We start from the raw sequence: 18,991 nt of genomic DNA on the forward strand, positions 1-18,991 counted from the left end.
CTACAAGGTAGAGAGTCTGCACAGGTGTCAATGGTCCAGAGAAGAGAAGTAGTGACGGCCTGAAGTAAACCAGGCGCACAGGCTGAGCACAGAGCTGTGGGACCTAAGTGGAGGTACTGTGTGGATTGATAATCTCGGTCATTCCTCCCAGCAAAACCTCAGACACAAACATTTTTTGTTTTTGTATATCTTGTGATTTTTTTTTTTAAACTCTATCTTTGGCCTGGGAACAGTTTCTTTAGTTCAGACAACTTGATAAGACTTTTTTTTTTTTCTTTGAGACAGAGTCTCACTTTGTTGCCCTCAGTAGAGTGCTCTGGAGTCATAGCTCATAGCAACCTCCAACTCCTGGGCTCAAACAATTCTCTGGCCTCAGCCTCCCAAGTAGCTGGGACTATAGGCACCTGCCACAACAACCGGCTATTTTTAGAGATAGGATCTTGCTCTGGCTTAGGCTGGTCTCAAACCTGTGAGCTCAGGCGATCCACCTGCCTGGCCTCCCAGGGTGTTAGGATTACAGGCGTGAGCCACCACGCCTGCCCCCCCAACTTTTTTTTTTAGTCTCAATTGTTGCCCTGGGTAGAATACCATGGTGTCATAGCTCACAACAACCTCCAACTCTTAGGCTCAAGTGATCTTCTTGCCTCCATTTTTCTATTATTAGGAGAAACGAGATCTTGCTTTTGCTCAGGTTGGTCTAGAACTTGTGAGCAATCCACCTGTAATCTACCTGCCTTGGCCTCCTAGAGTGCTAGGATTACAGCCATCAGCCACCACGCCCAGCCTTGGCCTTTAAGTTCTAAACTTTTTCTCTAGAGAATTAATTTTCCAATTGCTTTTTAAAATATGCACATAGAAAAATCATATCTTGGAATATTACCCTTTGTTCTTTATATTTTATATTGCTATGAAAGTTTCACTCCAGATAAGTATGTATAGAATTTTATATCAATGGAATCATAAAATATGCACTCTTTTTTTGTCTGGCCTTTTTCAATCAGTACATTTATTTTGAGACTCATGTTGCTATACATGTAGCAATGGTTCTGTTTGATTGTTGAGAGGCATATTCCACCATAGGAATAGACCACAATTTATCAATTCATCTGTTGATGAGTGTTTGGGCCGTTTCCAGCTCTTGGCTGTTCCAAACACTGTTTCTGTGAATATTGGTATGTGAGTCTTTGCTGTTTCTCTTAAATACCTAAGTGCGGGATGACTTCCTATGGTGTATGCATAAATTAAAGAAAATGCCACACTGTTTTCCAAGATCTCTGTGCCATTTTATGAGTTTTATGAGAATTCTATTTTCTCCAGATGCAAACACTCGACATAGTCCAACTTTTTAATTTTAGCTATTCTAATAGATGAGTAATAGTATCATTGTGGTCTTTTTTTTTTTTCCAAGACAGAGTCTCACTTTGTTGCCCCTGGTAGAGTGCTGTGCGTCACAGCTCACAACAACCTCAAACTCTTGGGCTTGTCTCAGCCTCCCAAGTAGCTGGGACTATAGGTGCTCGCCACAATACTCAGCTTTTTTTTTAGAGATGAAGTCTCAGTCTGGCTCAGGCTAGTGTTGAACACGTGAGCTCAGGCAATCTACCTGCCTTGGCCTCCCAGAGTGCTAGGATTACAGGTGTGAGCCACCACACCTGGCCTATCATTGTAGTTGTAACTTGTATTTCTCGGAGGACTAACCATTTTGTGTGCTGAATGGACACTCACATATCTTCTTATGTGAAATATCTCTTCAAATCTCCTATTTTTAAACTGAGATGTTTGTCTTATAGACTGTTAAGGCTCCTTTATATATTCTGGATTGAAGTCCCTTGACAAATGACTTGTAAATATTTTGCCCAAGTCTGTGGCTTGTCTTTTTATTCTCTTTTGAAGACTGTTATTCGAAAAGCACAATTTTACATTTTGATGGTATTCAATTCATCACATTTTCTTGAATGGTCATGCTTATTATGTTTTATCTAAGAAAACTTAGCTTACCCTCCAAGTTCACAAAGATTTCATTCTGTTTTCTTGGAGAAATTTTGAAGTATGCGGAGGCCGGGTGCAATGACTCACACCTGTAATCCCAGCACTTTGGGAGGCTGGGGTGGGAGGACTGCTTGAGGCCAGGAGTTCAAGACCAGTTTGGACAACACAGCAAGACCCCACCTCTTCAAAAAATAAAAAATTAGTCAGGGATAGTGGTGCATATCAATAGTTCCAGCTACTCAGCTACTTCTGAGGTAGGAGGATTGGTTGAGCCCAGGTGTGTTTATATAAAGGCTGCAGTGAGCTACAACCAGACCTCTATACTCCAACCTGAGAAAAAATTGGCTTTTTTTATTTAAAATTTTTTTAAAATTAGATATGTGGCTATCTAGTTGATCTAGCACCATTTGTTGAAAAATTCCTCTATCCCCACCTTTGTCAAGAATCAGTTGACCGTTTTTGTGGAGATCTATTTCTGAACTCTCTTCTGGTTCTTTTAAAAACTTGTTTTGGTTATTCTAGATCTTTTACTTGTCCACATAAACTTCAAAAACAGCTTGTCAATTTCTATCCTCCCCCCCCAAAAAAAACCTGCTGGTACTTTGAATGGAATTGCATTTAATCTATAGATCAATTTGGGGAGATTTGACATCTTCATAATATTGTTTTAACTGCATCCCACATATTTTGACACATTGTATTTTTACTCAGTCCTATGTATTTTCATGTTTCCTTTAAGTCTTTCTCTTTGGATTATTTGAAAGTTTTTTGTTTCATTTCTAAGTGTTTGGATAATTTTCTCGTGTCTTTCTTTTATTGATATCCAGTTTGATTCCATTATGGTAAGAAAATGTACTGGATGATTTGATTCTTTGATATTTCTGGGGATTTATTTTATGATCCAGGATACGATTTGTCTTGGATGCTTAAAAATGTTCCTATTCTGATGTCATCAGGTACAGAATTCTTTCAATATGTCAATTAGATCCTGTTGGTTGTGTTGTTCAGTTCTATATCCTTGCTGATTTTTGGCTAGTAGTTCTATCAATTGCTGAGAGTAGGTGGTTGAAGATCTCAACTTTTGGCTCCTCCAGATCATTACTACTGCTAGCCTTCTGTTGACCAGAAACCTTACTAATAGAATAATCGTCAAATACACGTATTTTGTATGTAATATGTGATATTATATACTGAATCCTTAAAGTAAGCTAGAGAAAATAAAATGTTACTAGGAAAATCACAAGGAAGAAACCAATGTATTTATTATACTCATTAAGTGGAAGTGGATCATTGTCAAGGTCTTCATCCTTGTTATCTGAGTCTACCTGAGTAGACTGAAGAGGTGTAGGAAGAGGAGGGATTGGTCTTGCTGTCCCTGGGTGGCAGAGGCAGAAGAAATTCAGTGTATGAGTGGGCCTGTGCAGTTCAAATCCATGCTGTCCAAGGGTCAGGTGTATTTACATGTGGGACCATTATGGTCTTGCTAGTGGATTGATCCTCCTATCATTATGTAATGTCTCTCTCTGTCCCTTGTAATTTCCTTTGGAGTCTATTTTATGTTATTAATATAGCCTCTCCTGCTTTTTTGATTAATGTTTCCAACCTCTTACTTTCAATCTACCGCTGTTGAATTGAAGTGAGTTTCTTTTTTCTTTCTTTTTCTTTTCTTTTCTTTCTTTCTTTTTTTGGGGGGGCGGGGAAGACAGGGTCTTACTCTGTCACTCTGGGTAGACTGCCATGGCTTCACAGCTCACAGCAACCTCAAACTCCTGGGTTCCGGTGATCTTCTTGCCCCAGCCTCTCAAGGAGCTGGGACTACAGGCACCTGCCACAATGCCCAGCTATTTTTTTTTTTTTAGAGGTTTTGAACTTCTGAACTCAGGCAATCCACCTGCCTTGGCCTCCCAGAGTGTGAAGTGAATTTCCTATAGACAGCATATTGTTGGATTATATTTCTTCACTCGGCTATTCTATGTCTTTAATTGGTATTTAGGTCATTTGCATCTAATATGTATATTAGGGCTTAAGTTGACTATTTGATTATTTGAGAGGGATTTGTATCTTTCTTTCTTTCTCATTTCTCTGTTTCTTACCTTCCTGTGCATTACTCGAACATTTGTCAGAATTCTATCTTGATTTATTTGTGGTATTTTTTAATATATTGTTTTGTGTAGCTTTATTAGCAGTCGCTCTGGGTATGTATTACACATTATACTTTTCAGTTTCCCTATGTTGATGTTTTGACACTTGAAGACTAAAAAGTAAAGTCCTTGAACCTCCCCAATTTTAAAACATAATTATCTTTAGTATTTCCTCTCTCTACATTACCACATCAGATGATGTTATAATATTTGCTTCAACCACCAAATATGACTTTAGAATCTTATGAGAAGGTTAGCCTATATTTCTCCTGCTTTTTTATTCATTTGGGTGTTCTTTTTTCCACCTGTGAAGTTCCAAGCCTTCTGCTATCATTTCCTTTTTGTTTAGAGAACTTCCTTTTCTTACTCTTTAAGGATAGGTTTGCTATTCACAAAGTATTGACATTTTCTTCCTCTAACAGCATCTTTATTTTCCTGTAATCCCTGTAGGATATTTTTGCTGGATATAGAATTTGCTGTTGGCAGTTCTTTTCTGTCAGTACTTGAAAATGTTTTGCAACTTCTTTCCCTCGTTTGTGGTTTCAGGGAAGAAAGACGTGGTCATTCTGATCGGGGTCCCTCTGCAGGTATTGCATTATTTCTCTCTGGTTACTTACATGGGTTTTTCTTGGTCTTTAGTTTTCAGAAGTTGAATTTCTTCAGTTTATTCCATTTGAGGGATTTCTCAGCCCCTTAACACTGTAGATTTCCATCTTTCTCCAAATTGAGGGCATTTCAGCCATTATTTCTTATTATGATTTTTTCAGTCCTATTTTTTCCCCCTTCCTCCTATAACTCCTGTAATATGAATTTATTACTCATTATCCCACAGGTCCCTGGAGCTCTCTTCATTTTCTTCACTGTATTTTCTCTCTGTTGTTCAGATTGGATAAATTCTGCCGATCTGTCCTTACGTTCACTGATTGTACCGTTTGTCACCACCATTGTACTATGAAGCTCATCCAGTTAAGTTTATTTAGATTAGTTACTAATGGAATGTTATTATTCCATTTATAACTTCATCTGATTGTTTTTTACATAATTTCTATTCCTTTGCTGACATTTTTTCAATTTGTTTTAAGCACCTTTGTGATAGCTGCTTTAACATCCTAATCAAATAACTCCAACCTCTAATTTATCTCAGCATTGGAATTTGTTGATAGTCTTTTCATCCAATTTGCAATCTTCCAATTTGCAAATGATTTTTTTTTTTTATTGTATCCTGAACGTTTTGGACATTGTGAGACTTCAGATACTATTTAAGCTTCCTTTTTAGTAATTATCTCCCTGATGAGAGGCAGCAAAAGGACAAGGTGAGTGTGTATGTCCAGCTTCCTTCTGGGCCCAGAATGCCACCCAGTACATTGTGTCATTGCCAATGGATGGAGTAGAAGTCACCATGTGGCTCCACTGACACGGTGCTGGTGAAATGGGGCACTGACTTATATGACCTTGTTGTTTCTGAGTTCAGCTCCCTGCTGGACCTGCTGACACCAAGGGGAAAATAGGGAAGCAGAATGTCAACCAGTCCTACCTCCCATCCCCTGGTTCTCCATAGTAGAGGCTCAGCTCCCCAGTGGGCCTCACTGGCACCAGGGGAGGAGAGAAGAGAAATGTCAATTCTCTTGACTCACACCACCTGTTTCTCTCTTGTTGCTGCTAGGTGGGGCCTGGGGCTAGGGTGCAGGTTCAGTTCCCCACTGAGTTCTGCCCACACTAAGGGCTTGGGGAGTGTGGAGTGCTAATGAGCCCTACCTTGCACCACCTCGTTAATTCCAATTGCTGCCAAGTGGGGCTGGAGGCTCACCATGCTGCTGACACTAACTTGAGAATCAGAGCATCACCTACTTCCACCTGGTAGGGCAGTGGAAGACGAACACTCTGCTGGAACGAACGCTGGAATGTGTTCCAGCTCCATCCATGTAAACACAAAAGAGGTAAAGTCTCCATCTTTAAGGCTGCATAATATTCCATGGTGTACATATACCACAGTTTATTAACCCATTTGTGGGTCGATGGGCACTTGGGCTTCTTCCATGATTTAGCAATTATGAATTGGGCTGCAATAAACATTCTGGTACAAATATCTTTGTTATAATGTGATTTTTGGTCTTCTGGATATACACCTAGTTGTAGCTTTTTATATAAATAACCACACACTAACCAATGGCACAGCTGGGGCTCTGAGTTGCAGTTCTCTGATGTCACAAAGTTCAAGCTCATGACTATTAAGTCTCTATTCTGACTTACAGCTCAGTATAAAATGATTTTATGCTCCTTCCAGTGAATTATATGCTTCTTAAAAAGATATTTTGATTCCTGTATTTTTTTAATCATTCTTTACTTTTAACCATTTTAGTTTGTTTTGTTTGTATTTTTTTTTTTTTTTTGAGACAGAGTCTCTACTATGTTGCCCTTGGTAGAGTGCTATGGCATCACAGCTCACAGCAACCTCAACTCTTGGGCTTAAGCGATTTTCTTGCCTCAGCCTCCCAAGCAGCTGGGACTACAGGCGCCTGCCACAACACCCGGCCATTTTTTGTTGCAGTTATTATTGTAGTTTAGCTGGCCCCAGGCCAGGCTTGAACCTACCAGCCTCGGTGTACATGGCTGGTGCCCTAACCACTGTGCTATGGGCACTGAGCCTTGTTTGTCTTTTATAAGTACATTTTGTTTTTTATTCCTACCTAAAAGTTTTTATCTAGTTTTCATCTAAGTGAAAGTTTCATCTAACTTAGATAAGTTTTTATCTAAGTTTTCATCTAATAGTGAATTTACCCAAACTTAATTTATTGTTATGACCGATTGGGGTTGTCTCCTGTTGTTTTATTCTTGATAATGGAATTTTGGGGAGAGGAGCTTCAGCTCTCATTCCTCCACCTTCCCTAGATCATTCTGTTACTGCAATTTCACTCAGATCTTCTGAATCATGATGGGTCCAAGGAGGCCGAGCTTCCTCCACGGAAAACGTAATGACCAAGTAGCTAGTTACTCATATCCTCTGTTAAAGAATCTGCTTTAATTTGTGTAAATACTTTATGTTCCCACCTTTAACCTCGTCATCTGGGGGTAGTTTAGATCCAGAGAAAATGCCTCTGGCTCATTATAAAAGGTGTGAATTCAGGACAGGGTTGCTCTTGTTGTCCTTCATCAATGTGATAGCAGTAAGCCTTTACTTATGTGACTCTATCTTTTCTTCCAGGTAAGGATTTTAACTATACAGACCCAGAATTTCTTGATGGATTTTCAAAATATGGATTTAATACCATGATCAGTACAACTGTGGGCTTTGAGAGAAATGTACCTGATACAAGGCATAAAGCGTATGTTCCTTTATATATATATATATATATGTATCTATATATTTTTTAATTTTAATTATTTATTTTTTTTTTTTTTTTTTTTGAGACAGTCTCACTATGTTGCCCTTGGTAGAATGCTGTGGTGTCACAGCTCACAGCAACCTCAAACTTTTGGGCTTAAGCGATTCTCTTGCCTCAGCCTCCTCAGCTCCTCAGCTGGAACTACAGGCACCCGCCACAATGCCCAGCTATTTTTTTGTTGCAGTTGTTTATCTGTTTAGCAGGCCCAGGCTGGGTCCAAATCGACCACCCTTGGTGTATGTGGCTGGTGCTATAACTACTGTGCTACGGGTGCTGAGCCTAATTTTTATTTTTTGAGATAGAGTCTCACTCTGTTGCCTTGGGTAGAGTGATATGGCATCATAGCTCACAGCAACCTCAAACGCTTGGGCTCGAGAGATCCTCTTGCCTCCTGAGTAGCTGGGACTATAGGCACCCACCATCACACCCAGCTAGTTTTCTTATATTTTTAAAAGTCAGTTACTAGCAATTTTAATTTTAGCATATTAGGAGTCTTATAGAACCTTATGTTAAGAGTTTGAAGTCAGCTAATGTCAAGATTCTATTTCAAGATTCTAGCACTTACAGTATAGAGAATATCTTCTCCACTGGCACAGAGTGTGTTCCAGAGGTTTCCAAGAATTGAGTCATCCCCAGATCTTTTTAATAAGTCACCAAGTAAAGCTTTTAGCCAAAGGGGATTCATTCCTGAAATGAAATGCCTTGGACAGATAACTATTTTTTCTTCAAATTCTGCTTTTCTGAAACTGTTCCTTTAATCCTTTGTGTTAATACATTTTTTAAAAATGTGTGGTAAAATACATATAACATAAAAGTTACCGGTCTAACCATTTTAAACTTACAATTTAGTGGTGTTTACATTCACATTGCTGTGTATCCATCAGTACACCATCCGTCTCCAGAACTTTTTTATTGTCCCTAGCAGAAATCCTACATCCATTAACAACTTCCCATTCTCACCTCCTCCCAGCCCCTGGCAACCACTTTGTGTCTCTATGAATTTGACCACTCTAGGAACCTCATGTAGGTAGAATTAAGCAGAATTGTCTTTTTCGAGGCTGGCTTATTTCACCCCCAGAATATGGTCCTCAAGGTTCATTCAGGTTGTAGCATTTATGCCTTTTTAACATCTTTTAGGTTCTGATTGTTTCCAGGTAAAAAAGTGATGATATTCTCATTCTTCAAATGAGAAGTACTTAGGGAATATGGACATCTTCCAGTAAAACAGACAGAGGTCACGTTCTGGGAAATAGGAGAAAGGGAGGCCATTTTGCTTTTTTTGCAACTTGTGTGTGACACAAATATTTAAAGCCACAAATAGCACTTAGGATATAGCACACTCAAGATGTAGTGATTGTACATAATTACACACAATCCATCTGGATCACAATAAAATGAAAATAATTTAATGCTCAAACCACGGAGCACGATGTGAATTTCATTTAGAGGATGATGTTTTACTCAACTGAATATTTAACTGCCACAAAGGAAGGTCTGTTTTGATTCCTTTAGGTTATGAATTTCTCTCTGTGCCACCATTCCTTCCCTGTAAATCCCATTTTCTGAAATAGTTTGACTGCCTTTGTTTCCACTCTCTATAACACATGATTGTTTGTTAGGAAAAAACAAAAAGTTTAGAGATAGTTGTTCAAAAAGGGAAGTAAACTTGGCCGTTTTAATATTAAAAATATTAATTTATTAGGAAATTCAATTCTATACAAAGAAAACTACTTTGTTTAAAATACACGTTAATTGCTGAGAATAGCTACTACTCTCTTGGGTCCAAGCACATTATTATAGTAACCATATTATTTCATTAAATGAAATTTCTATTCCAGCATTGCCTTTGCTTTTTTAGCTTAGTTTGTATTTTTAATCAGAAATTAAAATCGTGTATATTCATGATGTACAACATGATGTTTTAATACATACATACATTGTGGAATGGCTAAATCGAGCTAATTAACACGTGCATGACCTCACATACTTAACATTTTTGTGGTAAGAATACTTACAATCTACTCCCTTTGCCATTTTCAAGCATATAATATATTATTTTAGGTTCTGCATGTGAGTGAGCTCACGTGGCATCCGTCCCTCTGTGCCTGGTTTATTTCACTTAACAGAATTTAGTTTCACCCATGTTGTTGCAAATGACAAGATTTCCTTCTTTTTTAAGGCTGAATAGTATTTCATTGTGTATATATACTACATTGTCTTTATCCAATCAGCCATTGATGGACACTTAAATTGAGTCCATGTCTTGGCTATTGTGAAAAATGCTGCAATGAGCATGGGCGTGCAGGTGTCCCTCCCACCCATTGAGTCTATATCCCCTGGATATATGCCCAGAAGTGGGGCTCTGGGTCATACATACCGTTCTTCATAATGGCTATTTAAGTTATATTTCTAACAACAGTGTGCAAGGATTCCCTTTTCTCCACATTACTAGACATTACTTGTTATCTTGATACTAACCATCCTAACAGGTGTGAGGTGATGTCTCATTGTTTTAATTTGCATGTCCCTGATGGTTAGTGATGTTGACCATCTTTTTTTTTTTTTTTTGGTTTTTGGCCGGGGCTAGGTTTGAACCCACCACCTCCGGCAAATGGGACCAGCGCCCTACTCCTTGAGCCACAGGCACCGCCCAGATGTTGACCATCTTTTGACACACTTATTGGCCATTCGTATGTCTTCTTTTGAAAGATGTCTGCTCAGGTCCTTTGCTGATTTTTTTTTAATCAGGTTATTTGTTTTCTTATTATTGAGTTGTTTGAGTTCCTTATATATTTTGGGTAGTAATCTTTTATCAGAGGTATGGTTTGCAAATATTTTCTCCCATTCTGTAGATTGTCTTTTCACTCTGCTGATTGTTTCCTTTGCTGTATAAAAGGTTTTTAATTTGATGTAATCCCACTTATCCATTTTTGCTTTTGTTGTCTGTGCTTTTGGGCTCAAATCCAAACTTTCCCAGATCAAGGTCATGGAGTTTTATCCCCCTATGTGTTCTTCTAATAGTTTTAAGTGGTCTGTTTAAGTTTTTAATCCATTTTGAGATGGTTTTTCTATGTGGTGTGAGATAAGGGTCAAATTTTATTATGACGCATGTGGATATCCAGTTTTTGCCATGCCATTTATTGAACAGACTGTCATTTCCCCCACAATATGTCCTTGACACCAAAAATCAATTGACCATAAATTCATGGATTTATTTCTGGCGTCGCTATTCTGTGCCCAGCCCAGCTGCCTTTCTGCAACTAGGTCCTGTGAGACGTTTGAGTCATCTTACAATTTATCTCCCTTTTTCTGTTTCAGTTAGCTCGCAGAGGTTTCTGAAATTCACAACTAAAATATTTTGAAATACAACCAAATAATATAGCAATTCGAACTGTAATTAATAGTAATTAATAGTACTAGAATTCAGTTTCTATTTCTTCCCTCATGTGCACAAAAATTATTTTATTTTATTTATTTATTTTTTTGTTAAGTCCTTGGAAGAGGCAGGAGAGGGGCGGGGGCAGGGAAATATGGTGGCTCACACCTGTAATCCCAGGCCAAGGCAGGAGGACTGCTGGAGCCCAGAAGTGTAATGTTTCAGTGAGCTATGATGATGCCATTGTACTCTAGCCTGTCACAGAGTGTAACTGCCTCAAAAAAAAAAAAAAGAAAAGAGAAGAAAAACAGGGGAAAAAAGGACTTGGAAGAAATCCAATAATAACCACATCCACTATGCTTTTGTATTATAACAGATACCATAAATATAACAGAATTTTCTTTGAAAGTACTACAATAAAGTTAATGTGAACCTTTCCATGTGTATGACTCTAATAATTCATTTTTATAACAGGCACCAAAATATAAATAGAATTTGTGTTTACACTGTGTTTGAAATATAACTAAGATTACCAAAGAAAGTCTCAGGAAAAGAGCAGGTATTACCAGTAGCAAGGAGCAGGGAATGATTCAGGTATTATAACAACGTAAGTTAAAGAAATCTTTGTGTCTTAATTTTTGTATTTTTAGATGCCCTGTCATGTTGTTATCACGACATTGAAGGAAAAAAGATGAGATAAGGACGGGGGGTTGACCGATACTCCAAACAGCCAAGGCTTTAAGATGGATCGTTTTCTTCCTTTCATTCATGTCTGCAGGTGTCTTCAAAACCGCTACCCAGTCCACCTGCCCACTGCCAGTGTCATCATCTGCTTCCATAATGAAGAATTTAATGCCTTGTTTCGGACAATGTTCAGTATTGTGAATCTCACTCCAGGCGATTTACTTGAAGAAATTATTTTGGTAGATGACATGAGTGAATTTGGTAAGATGGATCGCTGATTATCTAATCTACTTTGAAGGTGGTGCTCTCTCTGATGGCACTTGAGGATTTATTTTATACACAGAATATTGTTGGTGGGTACTGAGGCAGGCACTGCACCAGGGGCTCCCGGTGCACTGGTGGATATGTTGGGTCCAGTCCATGTGCTTGTGGTGCTTGGGGTCCTGGGGAGCGGATGGGGCAGGGGAGATGCAGCCCTTCCGTGAAGTAAACATAGGGGCAGCAACCTCACCTTGAGAGATCCCTGCAGGAAGAAGTGACATCTCGACTGAGATCTGAAGAATGAGTCGGAGCTATCTAGGTAGAGAGGAAAGAGAAGGTGTTTTAGATTTAGGAAACAGCATTGTAAAGGCCCTGAGGCAAGAGCATACACAGCGAGTTGTGTATTTTATGTAGTTCATGCGTGAGTATAGAGTTGGAGGGGTGGGCATAAAACCAGAGGTATAACAGGGAACTGCTCATGAAGGGCATTGTCTGAATTTTTTCTTGAGAATACAGGGAGCTATTAAGGGCTTAAGGCAGGGAAATGATGATCTAGGAACTTCACATGAGGGGATTCTAATCATACCAATTGCAATTGAGTGCTTATTGGTCTTAAGGAATTGTGATACTAGCACCAAATCTGCTTAACCGCACTTAGAATTTGAAATTAGTTCTCTATTTTATGACTGAATACAAACCATAGGGAAGCCAGGAGTACCCAAGCAATGATGTCAGTATGGGATGCGTTTCAGCCTGAAAGTCCATCCAACCCACTGTGAACCTGACCCGCTACGAGCTGGGAAGGTATAAGATGAGGAGAAACAGGAGGAAGAGGATCAGGCAGGAGAGAAAAAGAAGACACCCCAAGAGGCCCGCCCTGCGGGGAGGGGCTCGGGCCATTCCTGAGTGTGAGTAGGGTGTTACGCAGCTCAATCCCAGCCTGAGGGGACCGGACGGTTTATTTCTAGTCTCCCGTGTGGGGAGAGTGTAGAGACGGCCTGGCCCCTGACGCCCACGCCACCCTTGCCGCCTCATCTGTTCAGGAGCACCAAGCAACGTGTTTGGCAACTGACGAGGCAAGAAGCCACCAAGGAAGCCACAAGCAGGGGACAAGGTGGATGACCTGCCAGGCGTGACTCCCCCAGAAGCGTAAGGATCCTGCCATGAGGATACAGTTCCAGAAATGACCAAGGGACACTTCCCCTTGCCTTTTAGAACCACACCATGAGTTAGCGTGGCTGCTATAACAAAATACCATTAACAGGGTGGTTTAAACAATAAACATTTACTTCTCACCGTGCTGGAAGTTGGAAGTCCAAGATCAGGATGCCCAGCAGAGCAAGTTCTTGGTGAGAGCCCTCTTCCTGGTTGACAGCTATCATTATTGCTGTGTCCTCATATCAAGGGACAAGGGCAAGCAAGCTCTCTGGTCTCTTCTCATAAGAGCACTGATCTTATTCATGAGGGCTCCATTCCCAGGACCTACACCCCCCCCACCCCCACAAGGGCCCACCTCCAAATACCACCATATTGAGGATCATATTTCAACATATGAATTTGGGGGGCACAATCGATCCACAAATGGATTAATAAATTGTGGTATATGTACACCATGGAATATTATGCAGCCTTAAAGAAAGATGGAGACTTAACCTCTTTCATGTTTACATGGATGGAGCTGGAACATATTCTTCTTAGCAAAGTATCTCAAGAATGGAAGAAAAAGTATCCAGTGTACTCAGCCATACTATGAAACTAATTTATAGCTTTCACATGAAAGCTAAAACCCAGTTATAACCTAAGAATAGGGGGAAGGGGGAGAGGAAGGGGAGGGAGGGGGGAGGATGGGCGGAGGGAGGGTGATTGGTGGGATTCACCTGCGGTGCATCTTACAAGGGTACATGTGAAACTTAGTAAATGTAGAATATAAATGTCTTAACACAATAACTAAGAAAATGCCAGGAAGGCTATGTTAACCAGTGTGATGAAAATGTGTCAAACGGTTTATAAAACCAATGTATGGTGCCCCATGATCTCATTAAAGTACACAGCTATGATTTAATAATAATTAAAAAAAAAGAATTTGGGGGGCACAAATGTCCAGTCAGTAACATCTGATCTGCTCATACATTCTGCGTATCGTGCATAACTTCTAAGACACTACAGGGAAGGTACGGATGGCCAAGGTGTAGGCGTGCTGTCAGTCCAGACACCTCTGTTTCTCCTCGCTTAGCCTTTGACCCATGCAGAGCCTCAAACACAGGAATAAGGGCATTCTATGTTCTGATGGAGTTCAGTACAGACACTTTCCTTTAATTCGCAATGCCTTCATCAGAGGTTGCAGGGCAGCTTGTTGAACTGAGGTCTGTCTTTCCCAGCTGGCACCAGAAGGCCTTGCTGATAGATGTCCTCAGCTGGGAGGAGCAGGCCCAGAGGCCCAGGGAACTGTTCCCACTGAGTGAATTGCTGCTATCCACTTTTTCCCCAGTGCTAGCCTCTCTTGACTGCAAGCCCCTCTTGACTGCAAGCCCCAACAGCATGACCATCTTCTAAAAAACACAAGGCCCCCCACTTCATGGCAGCAGTTACTGCCTTTATCTCCCTCAAGGGCTGACTCCCATGGCCTGGATGCTAGTCACCTGCTTGCAGACACTTGCCCCACCCTGCAAGTGCAGCTGTGCAGCCATGTCGCTGTTTCTTTCTAGAAACAAGGAGATCCCTCCTTCTGCCAAGATTTCTGTGAACCTGCTCACATTGATCCCAGCCTCCTGATCAGTTCATGAGATGGAAGAGTTTTGACTTCATCAGGGTCCCTCCATCTCACCTGGTGCCAGGCTCCTTTGTCATCATATTAACCTGAAGACACTAAGTGACCGTTAGGGACCAGGCTCTGTGCTGGGTGATGTATTTCTTCCTTCCGCTGGAGTGCTGCCTGGAACACAGTACCCAGCCCTTCTCAGAGCTGGGGAAACAAAGGCTCCAGCCATTTGTTAACTTGCCTGAGAGTTACTGCAGCGTAAGAAGCATGGCTGTTTGTAGTATGATTAGCATAGTTAGTGGTGGAGTCAGCTCTATAACTTATGCCCAGAAAAATATTTATAGTTGATTTTGATGATGAATCGCCTTTTCCCCTCCCCCTTACATAGGATAAAATTTCCTTTTAAAGTTAGAACTTCTGGCTGGGTGGGATGGTTCACACCTGTAATGATAGCACTCTGGGAGGCTGAGGTGGGAGGATTGCTTGAGGCCAGAAGTTCAAGACCAGCCTGAGCAAAAGTCAGATCCCATCTCTACAAAAAAACGGAAAAATTTGCCAGGCATGGTGATGGGTCTCTATAGTCCCCGATACTCAGGAGGCTGAGGCAGAAGGCTACCTTAAGCCCAGGAGTTTGAGGTTGCACCGAGCTGTGATGATGCCACTGTACTCCAGCCTGGGCAACAGAGCTAGACTCTGTCTCAAAAATAAAGTTAGAACTTTGTGGAATGGCATGGTTTTTAGAAACCAGTCATGATGCTAATTGTTTTAAATCTCCATAGTTGCAATGTATACATGGTCAAATATTGGATATTTTTCCAGATGATTTGAAAGGAAAACTTGACTACGTCTTGGAAGTTTTTCGAGGAAAGATTAGATTAATAAGAAACAAAAAGAGAGAGGGGCTGATTCGAGGAAGGATGATTGGAGCGGCTCGGGCGTCAGGTAGGCACATTCTTGGGGCCGGGGGCCGGTCACTTGCCACCAAGATCCTCCTTTCTGTGCAGGAATAAACCCATGCACAAGTGATCCAGAGAGACCCTCCGTGTCTCCTCCAGCTTCATCAGAAGAGTGTTAATACATTCCAGCCCTATGAACCTTTCATCTTCTTTTTCTGCTGGAAGTATTCCACTTCACAATTTCTTATTTTGAATAAAGATTTTCTTTTAAAGGGACCACATTGTTAGCCCATGTCACAGCCTGAGCTCCCCAGGTACCAGCTCAGAGGTGGGGTGCCATGTGGGGGGTGCTATGTGACCAGAGAAAGTTTATTGCAGGAGAGGTCCATGAAGGATAAAAGAGAGAGGAAGCAGTGAGGGCGGAAGCTTGTGGCCTGATGCCTGCGGAGGGAACCAGAGCAGGACGGGGTTTACCTAGAAGAGCTTCCGCCTAGGGCGTGCTTTTCAGAAAGGCTTGGCCGGTGGTGGGGACACAGGTACAAAGACTGCAGAGTGAGAAGACCCATTTTTACTGTCCCTAAACACAAGCACTGTGCTTAGTCACTGGGTGGGAGCACCTCGGACAGTGTGTGTCCCGGCATCGGCTGCAGTAGATCCCAATCTCTGGCAGCAGGAAATTGTCAAATGTGCTCCTTACAGCAGGTTCTCTTGAAGGGAGCTCTGAACAGCACACTCTCAGGGCTGCCAGCAAAAGCTGTTCAGAGAGGTCTCGGATTCAGGTAAGGGGACCAGGCAGGCAGCAGTCACTGGATGTGAGTACCGTCCTCCCCTGGGAGGAGACATCACCTTGAACATGACAGCCACAGCCAGCCCACAGGAGGGCTGTGAGCCATGACCATCAACAGAGCTGCTCACTGAGGGTCCATGCTGCCTAATCAAGTCCCTGACATCAGAGAGGTGTTTGCAGAGCATTAAACTAGAACCAAGGGAGAGGAATCCTTTTGTAAGGGCATTTCATCAGGCCACATAGCAATCTAATGAAATGTCCCAACTCCTTAGCAGGGAACACCTCCTTATTGAGTGAAAAGCAAAAAAAAAAAAAAAAAAGAAAAAAGAAAAATTTAATTCTCTTATTCCAAGTTGGCCCAATCAGGGGAGACACTCTCTCATTTAACTACAAAGATAATATTCATTGTCCAAAACTCAAGACAAACCACTAACACCATATGGTGTGTATTATTTCAGGCCTTTGCTTTGATGCATTTATATAAATGTTGATGCACACAGTTTCAAGGATTTTTTTTTTTTTTTGGCCGGGGCTGGGTTTGAACTCGCCACCTCCGGCATATGGGACCGGCGCCCTACCCGCTGAGGCGCCTGTAGGGCGCCGCCCTAGTTTCAAGGATTTTTAAACACATGGAGTCACACTATCTGTATTGTCCTGAGACTTACTCTTTTAATTTATTTTTAATGTTTTGGAACTTTTGACATGACTACTCAGGACTTACCTTGGTTTGTAATTGCTGCATTGTACAGTATTCCATACGGATTTTACAATTGATCATCATAATTTGTTTAGCCCCTTCTAAATTAGTAAGTTTTATTACTATTACCAAAAAATATGGCACTGACAATTTTTACGCATTTATCTTTGTGCAAATGTGCAATTATGTCTATGGGATAAATTACCAAGCGTGGAATTGCTGGGTAAAAAGGAATTCTTACTTTAAATTGTGATAGATACTGCCAAATTGTCCGGAAAAGTTTGCACCAATTAACAGACCCATCATGTAGACAAGAGTGCCCTTTCTCTGCCACCAGAGCTGGGTAACACTAGTCTTTCTAACCAGTGCCAGAGTTCAATGTTTTTTGTAAAGGGGGGGGAAACACAACGTTTTTTGTGCATCCTTTCTTTTGTCAGCGCTACTAGCATTATAAGTACATTTTCTTATTTTTATAGATTGTTTACAGATCATTTTTCTGTGAATTTGCGGCTGTCCTTTGCCAACTTTTCTACTGAGTTTGTCGTTTTATTGTTGATTAATAGTGCCTTTTGTATGTGTCGCATGAATCTTAGGTACACTGAGAATATCCTTCCCTCGTCTATGGCTTATATTTCCTTCTTTGTTGATGGTGTCTTATGTTGAGCAGAAACTTTTAAGTCTTTCAGTTCGCTGGAAATTCCATTTTCTCTAGTTGGACACAGAAGGGGGACTCTAGCTCCCTTCAATGAGAATGACCCTGTGACTAAGTTTAGCCATGGAACAGGAGTACAAGGAACACATGCCACTTCCTGACCAAGGCTCCTAGGAAGCTGGCTTGTCCCTCTACAACTTATTTCCTGTTCTGGCTGACTAGGTGATCACTACAGTGACCTTGGAGGCTATGTGCTGAAGAGCCTACAGCAAGCTGTGACCCCGGAGGACCCCTGAAGGAGAACTGTCCACAGTCAGGAACCCCGATTTTGACTTCCAAATGAGGAGAAGCAAACCTCTGTTGCACTTGTACCCTTAGATATTTTTGATGTATGCTTTCCCTACTCCTGCCTTCATCAGGAGAATTCTGAAGTTTCATTTAATTATTATGTTTACTTGTATTAGTTTGCCATAACAAAGCATCATAAACCAAATGGTTTAAGACTTAAATAACAGGCCAGACACGGTAGCTCACACCTATAATCCTAGCACTTTGGGAGGCCAAAGTGAGAGGATTATTTGGGGCCAGGAGGTCAAGACCAGCTGGAGCAAGATGAGACCCTGTCTCTACAAAAAGTAGAAAAATTAGCTAGGTGTGCTGGCAGGTGCCTGTAATCCCAGCTACTCAGGAAGCTGAGTCAGGAGGATGGTTTGAGCCCAGGACTTTGAGGTTGCTGTGAGCTATGACTACACCACTGCAGCCTAGCCTGGGTGACAGAGTAAGATCTTGTATCCCCCCCCCCAAAAAAAAATCACTTAAGTAATAAAATAATCACATTCATCAATGTCCCTGTTCCCATCCACGGACATTTTATTCAGATCTACTTTTCTACTCTTTTGATGATGTTTTGCTGTTTTCTCCATACCTAGTATGTACAAAGATTTATTCCTATTTATCTTGCATTCTGTGTCTTGTTGAAGAAATCCTTCCTTACTCTGAGGTCAGGATGATATTCATTTCTAATTTTTTCTACAATTAAAAATATTTTGGGTTTTGTATTTACTGTAAACCCACTTGGAACTGATTGTTCTGGGAATGGTGTGAAGTCAGAATCTAATGTAATTGTTTCTTTATGACTAGCCGGTTGTCCCCACACCACTCACTGGCCAGTCCATCCTTCCTTCCCGAGTTGCGATGCTACTCCACCATTTGTCAAATGTCCCTATATTCCTGGGTCTATTTTGCCTTCTGTCTTCTGCTCTACTACGGTGTTTTTTTATTTCTAGGCTAATCATACATTCTCTTGATTAGTATAGCTTGATAAGAAGTTTTTGTATCTTCTTGATATGAAGGTTTTCTATCCTCTT

General features: G+C 41.0%; 1 protein-coding gene across 15 annotated transcripts in view; it reads left to right on the forward strand.

Moving 5' to 3' along the window:
- GALNTL5 (polypeptide N-acetylgalactosaminyltransferase like 5) overlaps positions 1–18,991 on the forward strand; it is a 75,917-nt gene that overhangs the window by 33,800 nt on the left and 23,126 nt on the right. For 12 of the 15 annotated variants that reach the window (XM_053608677.1, XM_053608678.1, XM_053608680.1 and 9 more), the window contains 3 exons: positions 7,333–7,453; positions 11,668–11,834; positions 15,412–15,534. In XM_053608677.1, the coding sequence (XP_053464652.1) occupies positions 7,333–7,453; positions 11,668–11,834; positions 15,412–15,534 (411 nt within the window). Of the gene's footprint in view, positions 1–7,332; positions 7,454–10,094; positions 10,262–11,667; positions 11,835–15,411; positions 15,535–18,991 lie in introns of those variants that run through there. The other 3 variants (XM_053608683.1, XM_053608684.1, XM_053608681.1) reach the window with 3 other exon arrangements.

The sequence above is a fragment of the Nycticebus coucang genome, chromosome 11 (assembly GCF_027406575.1).
Source record: "Nycticebus coucang isolate mNycCou1 chromosome 11, mNycCou1.pri, whole genome shotgun sequence".
Lineage (NCBI taxonomy): Eukaryota > Metazoa > Chordata > Mammalia > Primates > Lorisidae > Nycticebus > Nycticebus coucang.